We start from the raw sequence: 20,877 nt of genomic DNA on the forward strand, positions 1-20,877 counted from the left end.
GCGCTGAAGATCATTCACATAAGCACATGTCAGGCTAGTGTCCCTCCTTTTCATTCTTTTCAGAATTAATTTATTATTGCACATGAATCAATTTGTCTGGTTTAGACTCCCACTGCCCACAAGTGCCTCTTTTCTTTTTCTTTAGCTGCATACTGCACCATTTGGGAGAAAGGGGGAGACAAGGAACATTTGTACATATTTACTTGTACATGCATAAAACAACTTTAGAAGGGATTACAGAAATGGGCAGCTTTGCTTGTCAAGCAGGAGAGGACCCTGATGGGTGGGCTGGGAAGGAGGGAATGGCAGCTATCCAGAGATTCATGAATGCTGAGCCATGTGAACTGATGACCTGTTAGCACAATCAATCCATTTTTATATAAAATAAAACCCCAAGTGGGATGAATCTAAATAAACAAAGCTCTAAATCTCTCAGATTTTGATAACACAAAGGTACAGTGGTCTTTCCTCAGGAAAGGAACTGTAGATGGAATGCTAAATAGTCACATTGCTCTGATTACTTCTTATTTTTTAATATTTTTATATCTGTTATAAGTAGTTATACATGACAGCAGAATGTACTTCATAGTATACATATAGATTGAACAATTTTTCATATCTCTGGTTATACACTAAGTAGAGTTACACTATTTGTGTCTTCATACATGTACTTAAGGTAATGATGTCCATCTCATTCCACCATTTTTCCTACCCCCCCGCCCCCTCCCTTTCCTTCCCTCCCCTTTGTACTATCCAAAGTTCCTCCATTCCTCCCATGCCTCTGTTATAAATCAGCATCCACTTATCAGAGAGAACATTCAGCTTTTGTTTGAGATTGGCTTACTTCACTTAGCATGATATTCTCCTATTCCATCCATTAACCTGCAAATGCCATGATTTTATTCTCTTTTAATGCTGAGTAATATTTCATATATAAACCACAGTTTCTTTGTCCATTCATCTATTGAAGGGCATCTAGGTTGGTTCCACAACTTAGCTATGAACATTGATGTGGCTGCATCGTTGTAGTATGTTTTTTTAAAAAGTTGTAGATAGACACAATACTTTTATTTATTTATTTTTAATTTTTATGTGGTGCTGTGGATCAAACCCAGTGCCTCAGGCATGGTAGGCAAGTGCTCTACCACTCAGCCACAATCCCAGCCCTAGTATGCTGTTTTTAAGTCCTTTGGGTATAGACCAAGGAATGGGATAGCTGGGTCCAATGGTGGTTCTCTGATTACTTCTTATTTTGGACTTGGACATAATTGCAGAAGAAGCAAAAGCTTCCTACTTCAATGCCTCAGCCATTCTCTCTCCAGTCTCTTTCTTTCCTGCTGGTGCAAAGCAGGATGAGCCATGACAGCCACTGCTGTCCCTAGAGGCCTTTGCTCATCTAAACAGGTCCTTCCCTCCTGATGTTTCAGTTCTGTCCTCACAACCACCTGGTATTCTTAGACCAAATTTGGTCTAAAGATCTTGTACACGATGGTGAAAGCTCTCTTATCTACCAATGGGGAATCAAATGCATTAAATAGTTAACTAACGTGAAAACGAATCATAGGTAAGTTACTGAGCCAAGTGGGAAAACAGGAATTAGACAATTAATTGCTTATTGAAACACTCTACTCTTCCTTAATAGCACTCAGAGACTCATTTTGGTTGGAAAATGGAGATCAGAGATATTGAAGAGATTTCAATGTGTTAGGTATCCCATTTCCACTATTCTGTATAACAACTGTTTTCCATCTTGCTTGTAAAACAGAATAAACAATCACCAGATATTTCTTCACATTGTGAGTGATGGCCAATACTATGTGTATTGACTGAAATTCCAGAAAGGAGAGTTTTGTAGAGAATGTTCCATCTCTGAGCTATCATTAAAACTGAGATAATGCTACCCAGCACTCCCATCCATGGATTTTACCCAAGTGAAAAGAATGCTTATATTCACCCAAAAACCCCTGCACAAATGCTTCCAACAGCTTTATCCATAACCACCCCAACATCCTTATATGAGTGAATGGATGAACAACTGCAGTACATATACACTGGGTAGGCCACTTGGCAATGAAAGGTAAGAACTACTAATACGCACAACTTGGGGGAATCTCCATGCATTAAGCTACTGACAAAGCCAGATATGCAGCAAATAGTCATATTCATGCTATTTATTTGACACTCTGGAAGAGCCAAACTCTAAAACTGATGGGGTTGATAGTAGTGAGAGAGACTGACTGAAAAGGGCACTAGGGAATTCTGGGGTGATGGAACTGTTCCATGCCCTGAATAAGATGGTGGTTAGTATCAAAGAACTCAGCACTGAAAAGGGTTCTCTATTATATGCAATTATGCCTAAGTTAAAAAAAAAATAACCATGGAGGGGCCATGGCTGTGGCTCAGCAGTAGAGTGTTCACCTAGCACATGTGAGGCATTGGATTCGATCCTTAGCATCACATAAAAAATAAATGAATAAATAAAATAAAGGTATCATGTTCAACTACAATGAAAAAAATTCTTAAAAAATAACCATGGAGGTATCAAGCATAGAAGGAAATACAGTTATACTACTTTCTGGACATAGGGTCATTCTAAGTGACTAAGTAAAAAATCTATTTAAAAATATCACTATCAGTGGAACTGTAGCAAAATATCAAGCTATCAATTTACATGAGTTAGGCACACTGACTGCCCAGAAGATACAAGAAGTAATACAATCATTCATTCAGAAGCATTATGGCCTGCCCACCAGGAGGCAAGGACCTCAGGTGGCTTGCCATCTACATACCCTCTCTTCTAAGCACAGCATAGAATAAGCACTGGGGGAAAAACCCAGTAAAATGAGGTGGCAAAAAGCAAGGTTTTTTTCAGAGCAAGATCCCAAATTTCTAGTTCTGAACATAAGCAATATAAAGGTATTGTGTCCATCTACAACTAAAAATATTTTTAAAAATCAATAATGTATGATAGTTTTACGTTTAAAGAAAACAGCCATGCAGAAGGTGCAGGGTAGGAAGTGAATGCCCTCTCTGGGCATCGGCTGCACAGTGTAGAGAAGCATCCAGACAGCCCTCTGCAGGTTGATGGGGCACATACTGTAGAAGAGGTCATGGGTGTGTGGAGGATGGTAACCAAACACCTCACCTGCTGTGCCTGTGGGGTTGGGGATTCTAGAAGAATCCCCTTGGACTCCCAGTGAGGATTGCCTGGGAGTTCAGGACCTATGCTTGTAGGATCAACCCTGATGCCTCTCATGTATCTTCTGTTCCCACCAGGCCTCTTGCCCTTCTAGTAATGGAACCCGAACATGGTAGAGATAGGGGCTCATTGTCTCAATCTGCAGGACTTGGACCTTGGGCTGGGCTCTCAGGAGGGGAAGCCCATGAGAACCATTGGCCATTTAGCGATTGTCTTAGCAGACTGAGTTTTTCAGGTTAACCAGAGGAAATGGTCCCTCCACACAGTCACACAAAAGGAGCAGAACCGTATTTGGTAAGGGGTTACACGTGGCCAAGGCCTCTGGCCTGGCCCTGTGCCCACTGCAAGCCTCCTGCCCCAGCCCCTCACAGCCACCCTGGCTGCTGGTCCCAACCAGACGTGATCAGGCACCCAGATGGACCTCCATGCTCCCTCCCATCCCTGAGGTTTGTTGTCCTGGGCCACTTCGGCTCCATCCTTTCCCGGAGCTCATCTGAATTCTATAGAGAAGTGAGTCTTTGTGGAAAGCAGATGGAGGCCAGTCCCGGGACAGCCCAAGCAAGCAGTGGGAAGCAGGCCCAGGTGTTCTGAGAGAGTCCCTGGACGTCAGCCTCTGGCCCAGAGGCAGCCCAGCCCCAGGCCTGGGTGACCTGTGAGACCCCTCAGATCGAGTGGGTTGGTATCACAGAGTCCTTTCTGAGAACAGCACAAGGGAGACTATTGGGGCTACTGTGCTCTATAGAGGCGCCATGTCCTGGCCTCCAGCACACCCTCTCTGTGCACTCTCACCTGCCAGGTCTGTCTATGCGGCTGTTGGAATCGAAAAAAAGGCCTTTCCTTCTTTGCGTTTGAACACAAGGAGGAGTACCAGCATGAAGTGTGCCTTCCACCCCCTGTTCAGTGAGGAGTACCAGCAGGCACAGCACAAGTTCCTGGTGGCCGTGGAGTCCATGGAGCCAAACAACCTTGTAGTATGTGGGCCCCGCAGCTGCCAGTGGGTGGAGGGCGAGTGCCCAGGCAGCTGCTCCCTGGCAGTGGGGCCCCCGGAACCGAGGGGCACTGTGGAGACTTGGCACTCAGGTGCTCTCCTGCTGGGAGCTGCCTGTAGTGGCACTATGGTCCTTCCCAGGTGCTACCTCTGTCTTGGGCCTCACTGGGGAGGTAGGGGGAGCATGTAGATCCTGCCGGCCCCATGTCCCCCCACGTAGGGGAAGCGGGAACCTGCTTGCTTTCAGTCCTCTGTCCTGAGACCTGGGAGCCAATACAGCCCCACTGGGCAGGCAGTGTCCCCAGTTCCCACCTGGAGCCAGGTCCAGGCCTTGGCTGGGTAATAGCAGTGCACACCTGGAGTCCAAAGGGAATTTCGTCTGTCACCTGGTGATCATTTCTCCTGGTGTGCACAGGTCCTGGTGGACTGCAGGGGTGTCCTTTGGGTCCCTGCCTGTGACCTTCCTCCAGAGCTGCCCTTCTTTTCTGGTAGATTCTGCTCCAGACAAGCCCCTACCATGTGGACTCACTCCTGCAGCTCAGTGATGCCTGCCGCTTTCAAGAGGATCAGGAGATGGCACGAGACCTCATAGGTGAGACCCAGTAGGCAGTGCAGCCTGCCTGTTCTTGCCATTAGAGCAGATGCAGGTGGCAGGACGTTGTCACATAGCACTTTGTGGAAGGTGTGTCATGCCTGGTTTAGTGTGTCCTGGAACTGGGCAGCCATCACTGCAGTCCATTCCAGGAAAACAGCCTGCCATCTTCTATCTTCCCCCAGGCCCCAGAACCCCTGACTTCTGGTCAGACTCTCCATGGCCCTACCTGTGTGGGGAGCCATTCAGTGGAAGCACTGTGCGTGGTCTCTGCCCATGGTTGTGTGCCCCATGTGTGGTGTGACCCAGGTTTGCGTGTGCTCTTGGCTGGATAGTACTCCCCCTTTGGACAGACGTGGTTGGAGAATCCGTCATCAGTTGGTGGTTCTGGTTGCTCTTCCTTGTGTGCGCGCACGCTGCTGTGGATGTCTGGATCATGTTTGTATCACCTGGGGACTGGCCATGAACAGGACATGTGGCAGTTGCACCCCATGGTGTCGAGGGTGTTTCTCATTCAGGCTCACAAGTTCTGTGGCTGCAATTAATGCCGTGGCACCAGGGAAACCTAGGAAGTCCCATTGCAGGGTCCCAATTCTGTGACCCCTTCTTTCCAGTGCTTCGCTTGTTTGGGGTCTTGGGAGTTGCAGGCACCTACTGTGGCTGACTCCTGCCTCTGTGTAGCTGCCCACAGAGCGAGCGCCGTACAGCATGAAGTGTGCCTTCCACCCCCTGTTCAGTCTCACCAGTGGGACACACCGGCTGGACTACCGCAGACCCGAGAACAGGTGAGCTGCCTCTCCTGAGGGCAGCCCTCCCTGTGGGCCTGGGATACTTCTGCAGGTCTCACAGGCCTATGTCTTGATTCTTAAATCAGTGATGCTTAAGTCAGATTCAGCCTGACAGAGCAGACCTGAGTCTATGCTCTGCTTTATGACATTTCTGTTCTGACCACCTCTGGCTTCAGCCCCGAGGCAAGCCTGCATGACCGCAGAAGTCTCCCTGCTGTCCAGTGTGTATTCTTGCTGCTCTGGGTAGTGCTGCTTGGCTGTGGCATGGCCCCCACCTTATGGCCACCATGCCCTGTCTCAGTGCAGCAACTTGGCTGCACCGGGCACTTTGTCTAGACTTTCTTCACTGGTTTCTTTTTCTAGTAAACTCTCAGTTCTAAAAATAAGTCTACAGGATGACTAAAGTCACATAGCTTTATGTACCCAACAGTAGCGCCATTGAAATTTGAGGGTAAATTAAGATCATAATTATAACCATTTTTTAGCTCATTTCCCTTGAATAACAAGTAGCAAACCAAAAGCAAGATAATGATTTCAAAAAGTTTGGTTTTCAGGGAGCTGAGGCTGTAGCTCAGTGGCAGAGCTTTTGCCTAGCACATGAGAAGCACTGGTTTGATCTTCAGCAGCACCACATAAAAATAAATAAAATAAAAAATATTTTGTCCATCTACAACAACAACAAAATTTTTTTAAACCCTTTTTTAAAATATTTATTTTTTAGGTGTAGATGGACACAACACAGTGCCTTTTTTTTATGTGGTGCTGAGGATCGAACCCGGGTCCAGCCTGTGCTAGGCGAGCGCTCTACAGCTGAGCCACAATCCCAGCCCCAACAACAAAAAATTTTAAAAAACTTTCAGTACATTGGTGTGTGTTCAGCTCTTCAGGCACACACAAAGCTTCTCCCCAGACACAAAAGGCATTTGCAGACTCATATGATGACCTGGACACTGGCGTGGAGCCAGGTGGCCCTCAGAGGCTGCTCTGCTGTTTGCTGCCACTTGAACTCACATGGACCTTTTTGGATGTAGGAGCTTCTACCTGGCCCTCTACAAGCAGATGAGCTTCCTGGAGAAGCGTGGCTGCCCGTGCACCGTACTGGATTTCTGCAAGCTCATCCTGAGGTGAGTGTCCACCAGGGATCCATTCCTGCCAGTCCTCACGGCAGGGGCTTCTGGGCTGCAGAGACCCTGGGCCCTGACATTTTCCTTGCTCTCTTTGCTCTTCCCTCACTGTGCTGCCTGCGAAGCCTTGAGCCACACGAGGACCCACTGTGCATGTTGCTGCTTGTCGACCACCTGGCCTTGCGGGCCCGGAACTATGAGTACTTGATCCGCCTCTTCCAGGAGTGGGAGGTAGTTGTGCGCTTGCAGTGTGACTAGTAGCCATGGTGAGGCCATGAAGCAGAGCCAGGGTGGGTTCCAGGGACCTCCTGCCCTTTAGTCTCCCTCATCTCTGCTGCTGAGCAGAATCAGGTCTTCCCAGAGGGAAGCAGCCTTGCATGAGAACCCCAAGATGAGCACACAACTGCATCGAGTGTGCTTGTAGAGATGGTGCTTAGTAATGGACAGTCAGGCAGACCACAGAGCTGGGCATGCTAGGCACAGAAAGGGACAGCCACTCAGTGAGGGAGGTTGTGATGCAGGGCTGACAGGGACCCTAGGTCCTGAGTGTGGGGACGACAGTCTGGGTAGTCACGATTGGTTACATGTTCCAGGTCAGAGTCACACATAAATGCCACCTGCCATCTGGGGCCCCAGACCCAGGAGAGTGGGGTTTATCTTGGGCTCCACTGAGTGATAGAGAGCATGCACTACCTTGCTACAGGTGGGGTGTGCACACAAGTCGAAGCAGCAGTGTAGGTGTGTTGGGTCAGGCTCCACGTGTGAAGATCAGTCTCACCTCTCGCTTTAGTGTAGCCGCTGCAAACTGAGTGGGACAAACAGCTGAACAGAGCTTGTCCAGAGGGGCTCAGGCCTAGGAGGGGAGGAGGGGGAGGAGCCTGTACTTGTTCTACTTTCTGCTTGAACCTTTCACAGTACATATTTTTTGTGAATAAAGAAAAAAATTTTTCATAAAAAATAAGTAATGAAAAACAGGTAAATCATTTAAAATCACATAACTCTTTATACAGTTGGCCAAGAAGTCTCACTTCCAGGGATCTAGTTTACAGAGATTCCAGGAGCTCAGGAGAATGGCTATAAGAAACCCACGGAGTCCTCAGAACCAGCCATAGAGGAATGTTTGTGGTGGTTTATAAGATTACAGAACTCTGTGGAGACGAGCATTCCCTGTTAATGGAAAAGCATGGAGTAGATCATGTCTGTTACATCGCACACAGAGAAAGGCAGGGAAATGTTTGAAGAGGGTAGTGGCCCCTCTAGGTGGGGGCAGTCATAGCTTGGCTGCCTTCACTCTGGACCCTGCTGTGTGGGGAGAGGGAGTCGCTCCTGTCCCCCACAGTGCTGAGCCTGAGGGGCTCAACAGAGCTCTTTTCCCACTGACGTTGCCCTTCTGCACATTGAAGACCCCCAGGTGGAGCAAGTCCTCCATCCAGGTGTGGGGGTGGCCTGCTTTGTCAGCTCACTGTGGTGCACCTGGTCCTCACAGAGGGCAGGCCCCTCACCTGGCCTCTCGCTCCCTTGTAGGCTCATCGGAACCTGTTGCAGCTCCCAAATTTTGCCTTCTTGGTTCCATTGGCATACTTCCTGTTGAGTCAGCAGACAGACATCCCCCAGCATGAGCTCAGCTCTGCCAGAGAGAAGGCCTCCCTCTTTATTCAGCAGGCACTCACCATGTTCCCTGGAGGTAGGTACCACGCTGGCCTGTGCAGTGGTTCTTCCTGAGGGTGGAGACCTGGTCCCAGCCCTGCCTTGTGCTTAAAGAAAGATGTGTTCTCCAGCCAGCCTAAAAACTGCTGATGTTGCAGTTAGCTGATTATCCACCTCACCAGGCCAACTGTATGACAGCCAGGTGGGAGGGGGCCTTGGTTGAGGGACAAACTGTGTGTCCACTAACTTTGCTGTTAGTTACAGGGCAGGAGAGAGATACAGGGTATGCACATTGGTGTTTAGTGTTAGGGAGAGAAACAGCAGCAGAGGGTTGAGCGGGGCCTGGACCTGATCCAGAGGCAGTGTGTGTGGTACGGCCCTGCATTTCCAGGGTGCCCCCCCACACTAGGCCTCTATCTGCACCCAGGGCAGGCCCAGGGGGCTGCTGCCTACTCAGGCGGCGGGTGGTGAACCTTCTCCACAAGCACGCAGGAAGTGACCCTCTAGAGGAGGCTGTCCTTGCGCTTGAGGGTAGGAGTGTTTGTGACAGAGGTGTGCACACACTTGGTGACTGCCCCTCTGAGGGGAAGTCCCAGAGTCAGCACTGCTTTGTTGGCTCTGACGAAGCCATGGAGAGGCCCAGCACTGGGTGGACGCGAGCACAGGCAGACCCACCTGCAGTGTCCAGAACTCCCTGTCAGGAGCAGAGCCAGCTCACCAACTCAGGGCTCAGCCCATCATCCCAGCAGCCACCTCTGTCCCCCTCGGGTTCGATGCAACTGGGAGCCCTCGGTAGGCCAGCCAAGGTGGGGGACACAGGGCCACGGGGCCCACGTTGAATAACAGAGCTGCCATGGCTATCCCTCAGGAGAGACCCTACTGCGGCTTGTCCCTGGGAGGCAGTTGGTAGGCCGGCTTTCCCAGCAGCTGCCTCTGGCAGGGTCTCGGCATGTGGGCAGTGTAGGGAAGCCCTGCCTACTCAGCCGGAGAGTACTGCATGGGGACAGTACTAGAGCTGGAGAGGCCCTGGCCCAGGGGACTGGACACCCAGATTCCGTGACCATGTGTTGGCCACTGTCCTTACCCTGGGGCCCTGTGGGGTCACCTCCTCCAGGGCACTGGCCGACCCCACTCTCACCAGTCTGTCCTAGGGTCTGTTGCTCATGCTTGAAGGGTGATGGCAAGTCTCCCTGAGATGTGGAAGGGCACTTGGAGGACAAGGGTCTGCCTCCAGGGTGCAGAGGTACCTGCTCATCCTTTGTGGACCCCTATCCTCAGCTACTCCCCCTGCAGCAGCTCAGAACGCTGGTCAGACTCAAGGACCCCGTGGCCTTGCAGCCCCGGGTCCTTGTCCTGGCCACTGAGCACCTGAGCCTCTGCTTCTTCCTGCAGTCTTCATGCCCTTGCTCAAGTACTGCAGTGTGCGGCCTGATGCCACCGTCTCCAATTACAGCTTCTTTGGACCAGATGCTGAGATAAGGTAGAGCCTTGGTGCCCTGCTGGGATAACTCCTGGTGGGCATCCTCGTCGCCTCCTGGGGGCCCTCGCTTACCCTCAGGGCAGTGGAGGGGTTGCAGGTGCGCTCTGCACCGCAGGGTTAGGGTGTGTGTGTGGCTCTGTCTCCTGGAAACCTGCTTCAGGCTGGTGGCAATCTCAGAGACAGGAAACCCCTGGGGATGTTGGTTACTCTCCCCTAAGGAAGGCCTGGAGTCTGTGTCCACATATGGGTCACCTTACGTCTGAAGAGAAACACTGGTGGGTCAAGTAAATGGCCTCTGGCCTAAGACATGAGGTTCACGAGATGCCTTTTGACAGGAGTAGGCAGCAGGGCTTAAGGTCAGACAGCATGACCCACAGGCACTGGCTGTGGGCAGAAGGGCTCTCATTGCTGGTATGTTCCACGTTCTGCATTGGCACATATCACCTTTTTCATGTTTCTCATAAAAAATACAGAGGAGACAGCCAGGTGTAGTGGCACAGCCTATGATCCCAGCAACTCTGGAGGCTGAGGAGGGGGATCCAGCCTCAACAACTCAGCGAGACCCTGTCTCAAAGTAAAAAATAAAGGGGGCTGGAGTTGTGGTTCAGTGGTGGAGCACTTGCCTTGAACTTGTGAGGCACTGGGTTTGATCCTCAGTACTACATAAAAATAATAATAAAATAAAGATATTGTGTCCATTTAGAACTAAAAATATATGTAAGATATGAAAAATAAAAAGGCTGGGGATGTGGCTTAGGTAGACTACCCCTGGGTTCAATCCCCAGTACCAGAAATAAAAAGAAAACATAAATGAAAGAAAAACATGTTATGGGGGTCCACCCCAGAATCCCCGTCCCCTAGCCAGCCTTCATCCTCTGTACTTGCTCTCTGCAGACACACATGTACACTGAGGAACTCAGTCAGCTGAGGAGGACAGACAACACCGATTCAAAGTTACAGACTTGTATGCCTTCCCTTCAGGAGGTGGACTGTCCATCAGTAGCTGAGAGACAGCCTCTTTTTGCTCCAGAAGGTCCTGCTGGGGGGTCTGCTCACAGGCTTTGCTCCCACAGTCAGGCCCCATCCTGACCCAGGCTTTGCTCCGAAAGACAGCCCCCATCCTGCACGTTCACCTTGCTGCCACAGCCAGCTCCCAATCCCTGACCTTGGACTTGCTCCCACATCCAGCCGCCTATCCTGACACTGGCCTTGCTCTACCCAGCTCCCAATCCCTGACCTTGGCCTTGCTAAACCCCGATCCCCATCTTTGACGTTGGCCTTGCTGCCACAGCCAGTACCCTATCCCTGACCCTAGCCTTGCTCCCACAGCCAATCCCCCATTCCTGACCCAGGCCTTACTCCACCCAGCTATCCATCCCTGACCCTGGCCTTGCTAAGACAGCCAGCTCCCCATCCCTGACCTTGCCCTTGGTCCACCCAGCTCCCCATTCGGGACCAAGGTCTAGCTCCCACAGCCAGCCCCCCATCCCTGACCTTTGCCTTCCTCCACCAAGCTCTCGATCCCTGACCCTGGCCTTGCTCCCACAGCAAGCTTCCCATTCCTGACCTTGGCTTTGCTCAACCCAGCTCCCCATCCCTGACCCTGGCCTTGTTCCCACAGCAAGCTCCCCATCACTGACCATGGCCTTGATCCACCCAACTCCCCATCCCTGACCCTGGCCTTGCTCCCAAAGCCAGTCCACCATCTCTGCCCAGGCCTTGCTCCCACATCCAGCTCCCCATCCCTGACCTTGGTCTTGCTCCACCCATCTCCACAATCCTTGACCTTGGCCTTGCTCCCACAGCCAGTCCCCCATACCTGACCCTGGCCTTGCTCCCTCAGCCAGTCCCCCATCCCTGACCCAAGCCTTGCTCCACCCAGCTCCCCATCCCTGAATCTGGCCTTGCTCCACCCAGCTCCCCATCGCTGATCCTGGCCTTATTCCCACAGCCAGCCCCCCATCCCTAACCCAGGCCTTACTCCCGCAGCCAGCTCCCTATCCCTGACCTTGGCCTTGGTCCACCCAACTCCCCATCCCTGACCCAGGTCTTGCTCCCATAGCCAGCCGCCCATCCCTGACCCAGGCATTGGTCCACCCAGCTCCCCATCCCTGACCCAGGCTTGCTCCCAAAGCCAGCCCCCCATCTCTGACCTTGGTCTTGCTCCACCAAGCTACCCATCCCTGAACAGGCCTTGCTCCCACAAAGAGACCCCATACCTGACACAAGCCTTGCTCCCACAGCCAGCCGCCCATCCCTGACCAAGGACTTGCTCCACAGCCAGACCCCCATCCCTGACCCAGGCCTTGCTACACAGCCAGCTCCACATCCCTGACCCAGCCCTCACTCCAACCAGCTTCCCATCCCTAAGCTTGGCCTTACTCCACTCAGCTCCCCATCCCTGACCAAGGCCTTGCTCCAAAGCCAGCTCCCTATCCCTGACCCAGGCCTTGCAACACCAAGCTCCCCATCCCTGACCTTGGCCTTGCTCCACCCAGCCCCCCATCCCTGACCCTGGCCTTGCTCCCACAGCCAGCTCCCCATCTCTGATCTTGGCCTTGCTCAACCAAGCTCCCCATCCCTGGCCCTGGCCTTCCTCCACCCAACTCCCCATCACTGACCCTGGCATTGCTCCACCCAGCTCCCCATCCCTGATCCTGGCCTTATTCCCACAGCCAGCCCGCCATTCCTGACCCAAGCCTTGCTCCCAAAGCTAGTTCCCCATCCCTGACGTTGGCCTTGCTCCACCCAGCTCCCCATCCCTGACAAAGGTCTTGCTACCCTAGCCTGCCCAACATCCCTGACCCAGGCCTTGCTCCACCCAGCTCCAATTCCCTGACCTTGACATTGCTCCACCCAGCTTCTCAAACCTGACCCAGGCCTTGCTCACACATCCAGCCCTCTGCCCTAACCCTGGCCTTATTCCAACATCCAGCTCCCCATCCATGACCCTGGTCTTCCTCCTCCCAGTTCGACATCACTGATCTTGGCTTTTCTCTACCCAGCTCTCCATTCCTGACCCTAGCCTTGCTCTCACAGCCAGTCCCCCATCGCTGTCCCAGGCCTTGATCCACCCAGCTCCCTATCCCTGACCAAAGCCTTGTTCCCACACCCAACTCCCCATCCCTGACCTTGGCCTTGCTCCACCCAGCCCCCATCCCTGACCCTGGCCTTGCTCCCACAGCCAGCTCCCCATCCTTGACCTTATCCTTGCTCCACCCAGCTCCCCATCCCTAACCCTGGCCTTGCTCCCACACCCAGCTCCCCATCCATGACCTTGACCTTGCTCCACCCATCTCCCTTCCTTGACCCAGGTTTTGCTTTCACAGCCAGTCCCCTGCCCTGACCATGGTCTTCAACCCACAGCCAGCTGCACATCCCTGACCTTGGCCTTGCTCCACTCAGCCACCCATCCCCGACCCTGGCCTTGCTCAACCCAGCTCCCCATCCCTGACCCTGGCCTTGATCAACCTAGCTCCCCATCCCTGACCCAGGCCTTCCTCCCAAAGCCAGCTCCCCATCCCTGACCCTGGCCTTACACCACCCAGCTCCCCATCCCTGAACCAGGCCATGCTCCCACAGCCAGCCCCCAATCCCTGACCAAAGCCTTGCTCCCACAGCCAGCCTCCCATCCCTGACCCAGAACTTGCTCCACAGCCAGCTTACCATCCCTGACCCAGGCCTTGCTCCACCCAGTTACCCATTCCTGACCAAGGATTGCTCCAACAACCAGTTCCCCATTCCTGACCCAGGCCTTGCTCCACCCAGCTCTCCATCCCTGACCTTGGCCTTGCTCCACCCAGCTCTCCATCCCTGACCAAGGCATTGCTCCCACAGCCAGGCCCCTGCACTAACCCTGGCCTTATTTCCACAACCAGCTCCCATTCTCTGACCCTGGCCTTGCTCAACCCATCTCCCCATCCCTGACATTGGCCTTGCTCCACCCAGCTCACCATCCCTTACCCAGGCCTCGTTCCTACAGCCAGTCCCCTATACCTGACCTTGGCCTTGCTCGACCCAGCTCCCCATCTCTGAGGCTGGACTTCCTCCACCCAGCTCCCCATCCCTGACCCAGGCCTGGCTTCCACACCTAGCTCCCTATCCTGACCTTGTCCTTGCTGTACACAGCTCCCATCCCTGACCCTGGCCTTGCTCCCACACCCAGCTCCCCATCCCTGACCGTGGCCTTGCTCCACCCAGCTCCCATCCTTGACCCAGGTTTTGCTCCCACAGCTAGTCTCCTGCCCTGATCATGGCCTTGTTCCCACAGCTAGCTCCCCATCCCTGATCTTCGCCTTGCTTCACCAAGCCCCCCATCCCTGACCGTGGCCTTGCTCCACCCAGCTCCCATCCTTGACCCAGGTTTTGCTCCCACAGCTAGTCTCCTGCCCTGATCATGGCCTTGTTCCCACAGCTAGCTCCCCATCCCTGATCTTCGCCTTGCTTCACCAAGCCCCCCATCCCTGACCCTGGCCTTGCTCCCACAGCCAGCTCCCCATCCTTGACCTTGGCCTTGCTCCACCCAGCTCCCCATCCCTTACCCAGGCCTTGTTGCTACAGCTAGTTCCCTATACTTGACCCAGGCCTTGCTCCACCCAGCTCTCCATCCCTGACCCTGGCCTTGCTCCTACAGCCAGTCCCCCATCCATGACTCAGGCCTTCCTCCACCCAGCCCCCCATCCCTGACCCTAGCCTTGCTCCCACAGCCAGTCCCCCATCCCTGTCCCAGGCCTTGATCCACCCAGCTCCCTATCCCTGACCAAAGCCTTGTTCCCACACCCAGCTCCCCATCCCTGACCTTGGCCTTGCTCCACCCAGCTCCCCATCCCTGACCCTGGCCTTGCTCCCACACCCAGCTCCACATCCGTGACCTTGACCTTGCTCCACCCATCTCCCTTCCTTTACTCAGGTTTTGCTTTCACAGCCAGTCCCCTGCCCTGACCATGGCCTTGTACCCACAGCCAGCTCCCCATCCCTGACCATGGCCTTGCTCCACCCAGCCCCCCATCCCTGAACCAGGCTTGCTCACACAGCCAGCTCCCCATCCCTAACCCTGGCCTTGATCCACCCAGCTCCCCATCCCTGACCCAGGCCTTGCTCCACCCACCTCCCATTCCCTGACCTTGAACTTGCTCCACCCAACTCCCCATCCTTGACCCAGGCCTTGTTCGCACAGCCAGCCCCCTGCCCTGACCCTGGCCTTATCCCACATCCAGCTCCCCATCCATGACCCTGGTCTTGCTCCTCCAAGTTCGCCATCCCTGATCTTGGCTTGTCACCACCCAGCTCTCCATTCCTGACCCTAGCCTTGCTCCCACAGCCAGTTTCCCATTTCTGACCAAGGCCTTGTTCTTACACCCAGCTCCCCATCCCTGACCTTGGCCTTGCTCCACCCAGCCCCCTTCCCTGACCCTGGTCTTGCACCCACAGCCAGCTCCACATCCTTGACCTTGTCCTTTCTCCACCCAGCTCCCCAAACCTGACCCTGGCCTTGCTCCCACAGCCAACTCCCCATCCCTGACCTTGGCCTTGCTCAACACAGCTCCCATCCTTGACCCAGGTTTTGCTCCCACAGCCAGTCCCTTGCCCTGACCATGGCCTTGTTCCCACAGCCAGCTCCCCATCCCTGACCTTGGCCTTGCTCCACCCAGCCCCCCATTCCTGACCCTGGCCTTGCTCAACCTAGCTACCCATCCCTGACCCAGGCCTTGCTGCCACAGCCAGCCCCCAATCCCTGACCCAAACCTTGCTCCCACATCCAGCCTCCCATCCCTGACCCAGAACTTGCTACACAGCAAGCTCCCCATCCCTGACCCAGGCCTTCGTCCACCCAGCTCTCCATCCCTGACGAAGGCTTTCCCCCGCAACCAGCTCCCCATCCCTGACCCTGGCCTTGCTCATACAGCCAGATCCCCATCCCTGAACTTGGCCTTGCTCCACGTAGATCCCCATTCCTGACCCTGGCCTTTCTCTCAAAGACAGTCCCCAATCCCTGACCCTGGCCTTGCTCCCACAGCCAGTCCCCCATCACTGACTCTGGCCTTGTTCCACCCAGCCCCCCATCTCTGACCCAGGCATTGCTCCAACCAGCTTCCCATCCTTGACCCAGGCTTTCTCCCACAGCCAGCTACCCATCTCTTACCCTGGCCTTGCTCCAACCAGCTCCCCATACCTTACCCAGGCCTTGCTCCACCCAGCTCCCATTCTCTGACCTTGACCTTGTTTCACCCAGCTCCCCATCCCTGACCCAACCTTTCTCACACAGCCTGCCCCCTGCCCTGACTTTGGCCTTATTCCCACAACCAGCTCCACATCCCTGACCCTGGCCTTGCTCCCACAGCCAGTCCCTCATCCCTGACTCAGGCCTTGGTCCACCCAGCTCCCCATCCTGACCTTGCCCTTGCTCCACCCAGCTTTCATCCCTGACCCAAGTCTTGCTCCTACAGCCAGTCCCCTGCCCTGACCATGGCCTTGTTCCCACACACAGATCCCCATCCCAGACCTTGGCCTTGCTCCTCCCAGCCCCCCATCCCTGACCCTGGCCTTACTCCCACAGCCAGCTCCCCATCCCTGACCTTGGCCTTGCTCCACCCAGCTCCCTATTCCCGACCCTGGCTTTTTTCCACCCAGCTCCCCATCCCTGACCCTGGTCTTGCTCCACCCAGCTCCCCATTCCTGACCCAGGCCTTGTCCCACAGCCAGTCCCCCATCCCTGACCCAGGCCTTGCTCCCACAGCAAGCTCCTCATCATTGACCTTGGCCTAGCTCCACCAAGCTCCCATCCCTGACCCAGGTCTTGCTCCCACATCCAGTCCCCTGCCCTAACGATGGCCTTGTGCCCAAACCCTGCTCCCCATCCCTGACCTTGGCCTTCCTCCACCCAGCCCCCCAGCCCTGAACCTGGCCTTACTCCCACAACCAGCTCCCCATCCCGTCCTTGGCCTTGCTCCACCCAGCTCCCCATCCCTGACCCTGGTCTTCCTCCCATAAGCCGTTTCCCATGCCTGACCCTTGCCTTGCTCCCACAGCCAGTCCCTCATCCCTTACCCAGGCCTTGCTCCACCCAGCTCCCTATCCATAACCCAGGCTTGCTCCTACAGCGAGCTCCCCATCCCTGACCCTGGCCTTTCTCCACCCAGCTCCCCATCCCATTTCCTGGCCTTATTTCCACAGCCAGAACCCCATGCCTGACCCAGGCCTTGCTCCCACAGCGAGCTCCCCATCCCTGACCCTGGCCTTGCTCCACCCAACTCCCCATCCCTGATCCTGGCCTTATTTCCACAGCCAGCCCCCATCTCTGACCCAGGCCTTTCTCCCACAGCCAGCTCCCCATCCATGATGTTGGCCTTGCTCCACCCAGCTCCCCATCCCTGACCCAGGTCTTGCTCTCATAGCCAGCTCCCCATCCCAGACCCAGGCCTTGCTCCACCCAGATCCCCATCCCTGACATAGGCTTGCTCCCAAAGCTAGCATCCTATCTCTGACCTTGGCTTTGCTCCACCCAGCTCCCCATCCCTGACCTTGGCCTTGCTCCACCCACCTCCCCATCCATGACCCAGGACTTGCTCACAGAGCCATTGCCCTGCCCTGACCCTGGCCTTATTTTCACAGCCAGCTCCCCATCCCTGACCCTGGCCTTGCTCAATCCAGCTCCCCATCCCTGACCTTGGCCTAGCTCCACCCAGCTTCCCATTCCCGACAAAATCCTTGTTCCCCAGCCAGTCACCCATCCCTAACCAAGGCCTTGTTCCACCCAGCTCTCCATCCCTGACCCTGGCCTTGCTACCACAGCAAGTCCCCCATCACTGAGTCAGGCCTTGTTCCACCAAGCTCCCCATCCCTGACCCTAGCCTTGCTCTACCCAGCTCCCCATCCCTAATCCTTGCCTTATTTCAACAGCCAGCCCCCCATCCCTGTCCCAAGTTTTGCTCCCACAACCAGCCCCCATTTCTGACCCAGGCCTTGCTCCACAGCCAGTCCCCCATCCCTGACCCAGGCCTTGCTCCACAGTCAGCTCCACATCTCGGACCCAGGCCTTGCTCCACCCATCTCCCTATCCCTGACCCAGGCATGCTCCCACAGCCAGCTCCCCATCCTTGACCCTGGCCTTGCTCCATTCAGCTCCCCATCCCTGATCCTGGCTTTATTCCCACAGCCAGTCCCCCATGCCTGACCCAGGCCTTGCTCCCACAGCCAGTTCCCCATCCCTGACCCTGGCCTTGCTCCACCCAGCTCCCCATCCTTGACCCAGGTCTTGCTCCCATTGCCAGCTACCCATCCCTGACTCAGGCGTTGCTCCACCCAGCTCCCCATCCCTAACCCAGGCATCTCCCAAAGCCAGCCCCTCATCTCTGACCTTTGCCTTGCTCTACCCAGCTCCCCTTTCCCGACCCAGTCCTTGTTCCCACAGCCACTCACCCATCCCTGACCTAGGCCTTGCTCCACCCAGCTCTCCATCCCTGACCCTGGCCTTGGTACCACAGCAAGTCCCCCATCACTGACCCAGGCCTTCCTCCACCCAGCTCCCCATCCTTGACCTAGGCCTTGCTCCCACACCCAAATCCCCAACCCTGACCTTGGCCTTGCTCCACCCCACTCCTCATGTCTGACCCAGGCCTTGCTCCCACAGCCAGTCCTCCATCCCTGACCATGGCCTTGCTCCCACAGCCAGCCACCGATTCCTGACCCAGGCCTTGCTCCCAAACCCAGCTCCCCATCCGTGACCTGGGTCTTGCTCCACCCAGCTCCCCATCCATAACCCAAGTTTTGTTCCCATACCAGCCCCCAATCCATGACCCAGGCCTTGCTACACCCAGCTCCCCAACCTAGACACAGGATTGCTCCCAATGCCAGCCCCCCATCTCTGTCTTTTCCTTGCTCCACCAAGGTCCCCATCCCTGACTCAGGCCTGGCTCCCACAGCCAACTCCTCATCCCTGACCCAGGCCTTGGTCCACAGCCAGCTCCCCATCCCTGAACCAGGCCTTGCTCCACCCAGCTCCCCATCTCTGACCTTGGCCTTGCTCCACCCAGCTCCCCATCCCTGACCCAGGCCTTGCTCCCACAGCCAGCCCTCTGCCCTGATTCTGGCCGTATTCCCACAGCCAGCTCCCCATCCTTGACCCTGTCCTTGCTCCACCCAGATCCCCATCCCTGACCATGGCTTTTATCCACCCAGCTATCCATCCCTGACCCTTGCCTTTCTCCCACAGCAGGCTCCCCATCCCTGACCTTGGCCTTGCTCCACCCAGCTCCCCATCCCTGACCCAGGCCTTGCTCCCAAAGCCAGCTCCCCATCCCTGACTTTGGCCTTGCTTCACCCAGCTCCCCATCCCTGCTCCTGGCCTTTTTCCTACAGCCAGCCCCGATCCCTGACCCAGACCTTGTTCCCATAGACAGCTCCCCATCTGTGACCTTGGCCTTGCTCCACTCAGTTCCCCATCCCTTACCAAGGTCTTGCTCCCATAGCCAGCCCCCCATCTCTGACCCAGGCCTTGCACCATCCAGCCCCCCATCCCTGACACTGGCCTTGCTCACATAGTCAACTCACTGTCCCTGACCTTGCCCTTGCTCCACCTAGCTCCCCATCCCTGACCCAGGGCTTGCTTCCAAAGTCAGCTCCCCATCCCTGATCTTGGCCTTTTTCCACCCAGCTCCCCATCCTTGGTCCTAGCCTTATTCCCACAGCCAGCCCCTGTTCCTGACCTAGGCCTTGCTCCCACAGTCAGTCTCCCATCCCTGACCCAGGCCTTGCTCCACCCAGCTTCCCATCCCTGACCAAGGCCTTGCTCCCACACCCAGCTCCCCATCCTTGACCTTGGCCTTGCTCCACCCAGCTTCTATCCCTGACCCAAGTCTTGCTCCCACAGCCAGTCCCCTACCCTGACCATGGCCTTGTTCCCACACCCAGTTCCCCATCCCTGACATTAGACTTGCTTCACCCAGCTCCCCATCCCTGACCCAGGCCTTCCTCCCACAGCCAGATCCCTGCCCTGACCCTAGCCTTATTCTCACAGCCAGATCCCCATCCCTGACCCTGTCTTTGCTCCACCCAGCTCCCCATCCCTGCCCATGGCTTTGCTCCACCCAGCCCTCCATCCCTGACCCTGGCCTTGCTCCCATAGCCAGTCCCCATCCCTGACCCAGGCCTTGCTCCCATAGCCAGTCCCCATCCCTGACCCAGGCCTTGCTCCACCCAGCTCCCATCCCTGACCCAGGTCTTGCTATGACAGCCAGTCCCCAGTCCCCTGCCCTGACCATGGCCTTGTTCCCCCACACAGCTCCTCATCCCTGACCTTGGTCTTGCTCCACCCAGCCCCCCCATTCCTGACCCTGGCCTTGCTCCTACAGCAAGCTCCGCATCTCTGACCTTGGCGTTGCTCCAACCAGCTCCCCATCCCTGACCCTGGCCTTGCTCCACCCAGCTCCCCATCCCTGACCCTGGCCTTGCTCCACCCAGCTCCCCATCCCTGACACTGGCCTTGCTCCACCGAGCTCCCCATCCCTGATCCTGGCCTTATTCCCACAACCAGCCCCCCATCCCTGACTAGTCCTTGCTCCCCAAGCCAGCTCCCCATCCCTGACATTGGCCTTGCTCCACCCATCTCCCCATCCCTGACCAAGGTCTTGCTCCCATAGCCAGCCCCCCATCCCTGACCCAGGCTTTCTCCCACAGCCAGCTCCCCATTTCTGACCTAGGCCTTGCTCCACCCAGCTCCCCATCTCTGACCTTGTCCTTGCTCCACCTAGCTCCCCATCCCTGACCCAGAACTTGCTCCCACAGCCAGCCCCCTGCCCTGACCCTGGCCTTATTCCCACAGCCAGCTCCCCATCCTTGACCCTGTCCTTGCTCCACCCAGATCCCCATCCCTGACCATGGTTTTGATCCACCCAGCTATCCATCCCTGGCATAGCGCTGCTCTCCTGTGGGTGAGCATGTAGACCCCAAGGCTGCTGCCACTGTCCAGGTGGGATTGTAGGTGTGGCATGGGTCTGCCCATATTCTCTCCTCCCTTCTGCTGTGTGCCTGGCTCTCATATCTGCTATAGCAGGTGCCGGGC

At 55.5% G+C, this 20,877-nt stretch overlaps 1 protein-coding gene and 1 pseudogene across 2 annotated transcripts in view; both read left to right on the forward strand.

Moving 5' to 3' along the window:
• The first annotated feature begins 4,071 nt into the window (after positions 1-4,071).
• Positions 4,072-6,695, forward strand: LOC144375667 (ribosome quality control complex subunit TCF25-like). Its single transcript, XM_078041115.1, has 4 exons — positions 4,072-4,233; positions 4,680-4,779; positions 5,471-5,564; positions 6,599-6,695. Exons 1-4 carry the CDS (start codon positions 4,072-4,074, stop codon positions 6,693-6,695), a joined length of 453 nt encoding a protein of 150 aa, XP_077897241.1.
• A 1,667-nt stretch (positions 6,696-8,362) lies between these two features.
• LOC101974647 (mitochondrial inner membrane m-AAA protease component AFG3L1-like) overlaps positions 8,363-20,877 on the forward strand; it is a 33,168-nt pseudogene continuing 20,653 nt past the window's right edge. The window contains exons 1-2 of the transcript XR_013435641.1: positions 8,363-8,375; positions 9,731-9,818. The product of XR_013435641.1 is annotated as a mitochondrial inner membrane m-AAA protease component AFG3L1-like (transcript). The remainder of the gene's footprint in view (positions 8,376-9,730; positions 9,819-20,877) is intronic.

This window comes from Ictidomys tridecemlineatus, chromosome 3, assembly GCF_052094955.1.
Source record: "Ictidomys tridecemlineatus isolate mIctTri1 chromosome 3, mIctTri1.hap1, whole genome shotgun sequence".
NCBI classification, from domain to species: Eukaryota; Metazoa; Chordata; class Mammalia; order Rodentia; family Sciuridae; genus Ictidomys; species Ictidomys tridecemlineatus.

What these genes read in the sequence shown, in the direction of transcription:
- LOC144375667 (XM_078041115.1), top strand. Translation starts at nt 4,072, where the DNA reads ATGAAGTGTGCCTTCCACCCCCTGTTCAGTGAGGAGTACCAGCAGGCA. An exon ending in CAGGCAGCTGCTCCCTGGCA is followed by an intron (nt 4,234 to 4,679) that starts GTGGGGCCCCCG and finishes CTTTTCTGGTAG; the next exon opens with ATTCTGCTCCAGACAAGCCC. An exon ending in GATGGCACGAGACCTCATAG is followed by an intron (nt 4,780 to 5,470) that starts GTGAGACCCAGT and finishes AGCTGCCCACAG; the next exon opens with AGCGAGCGCCGTACAGCATG.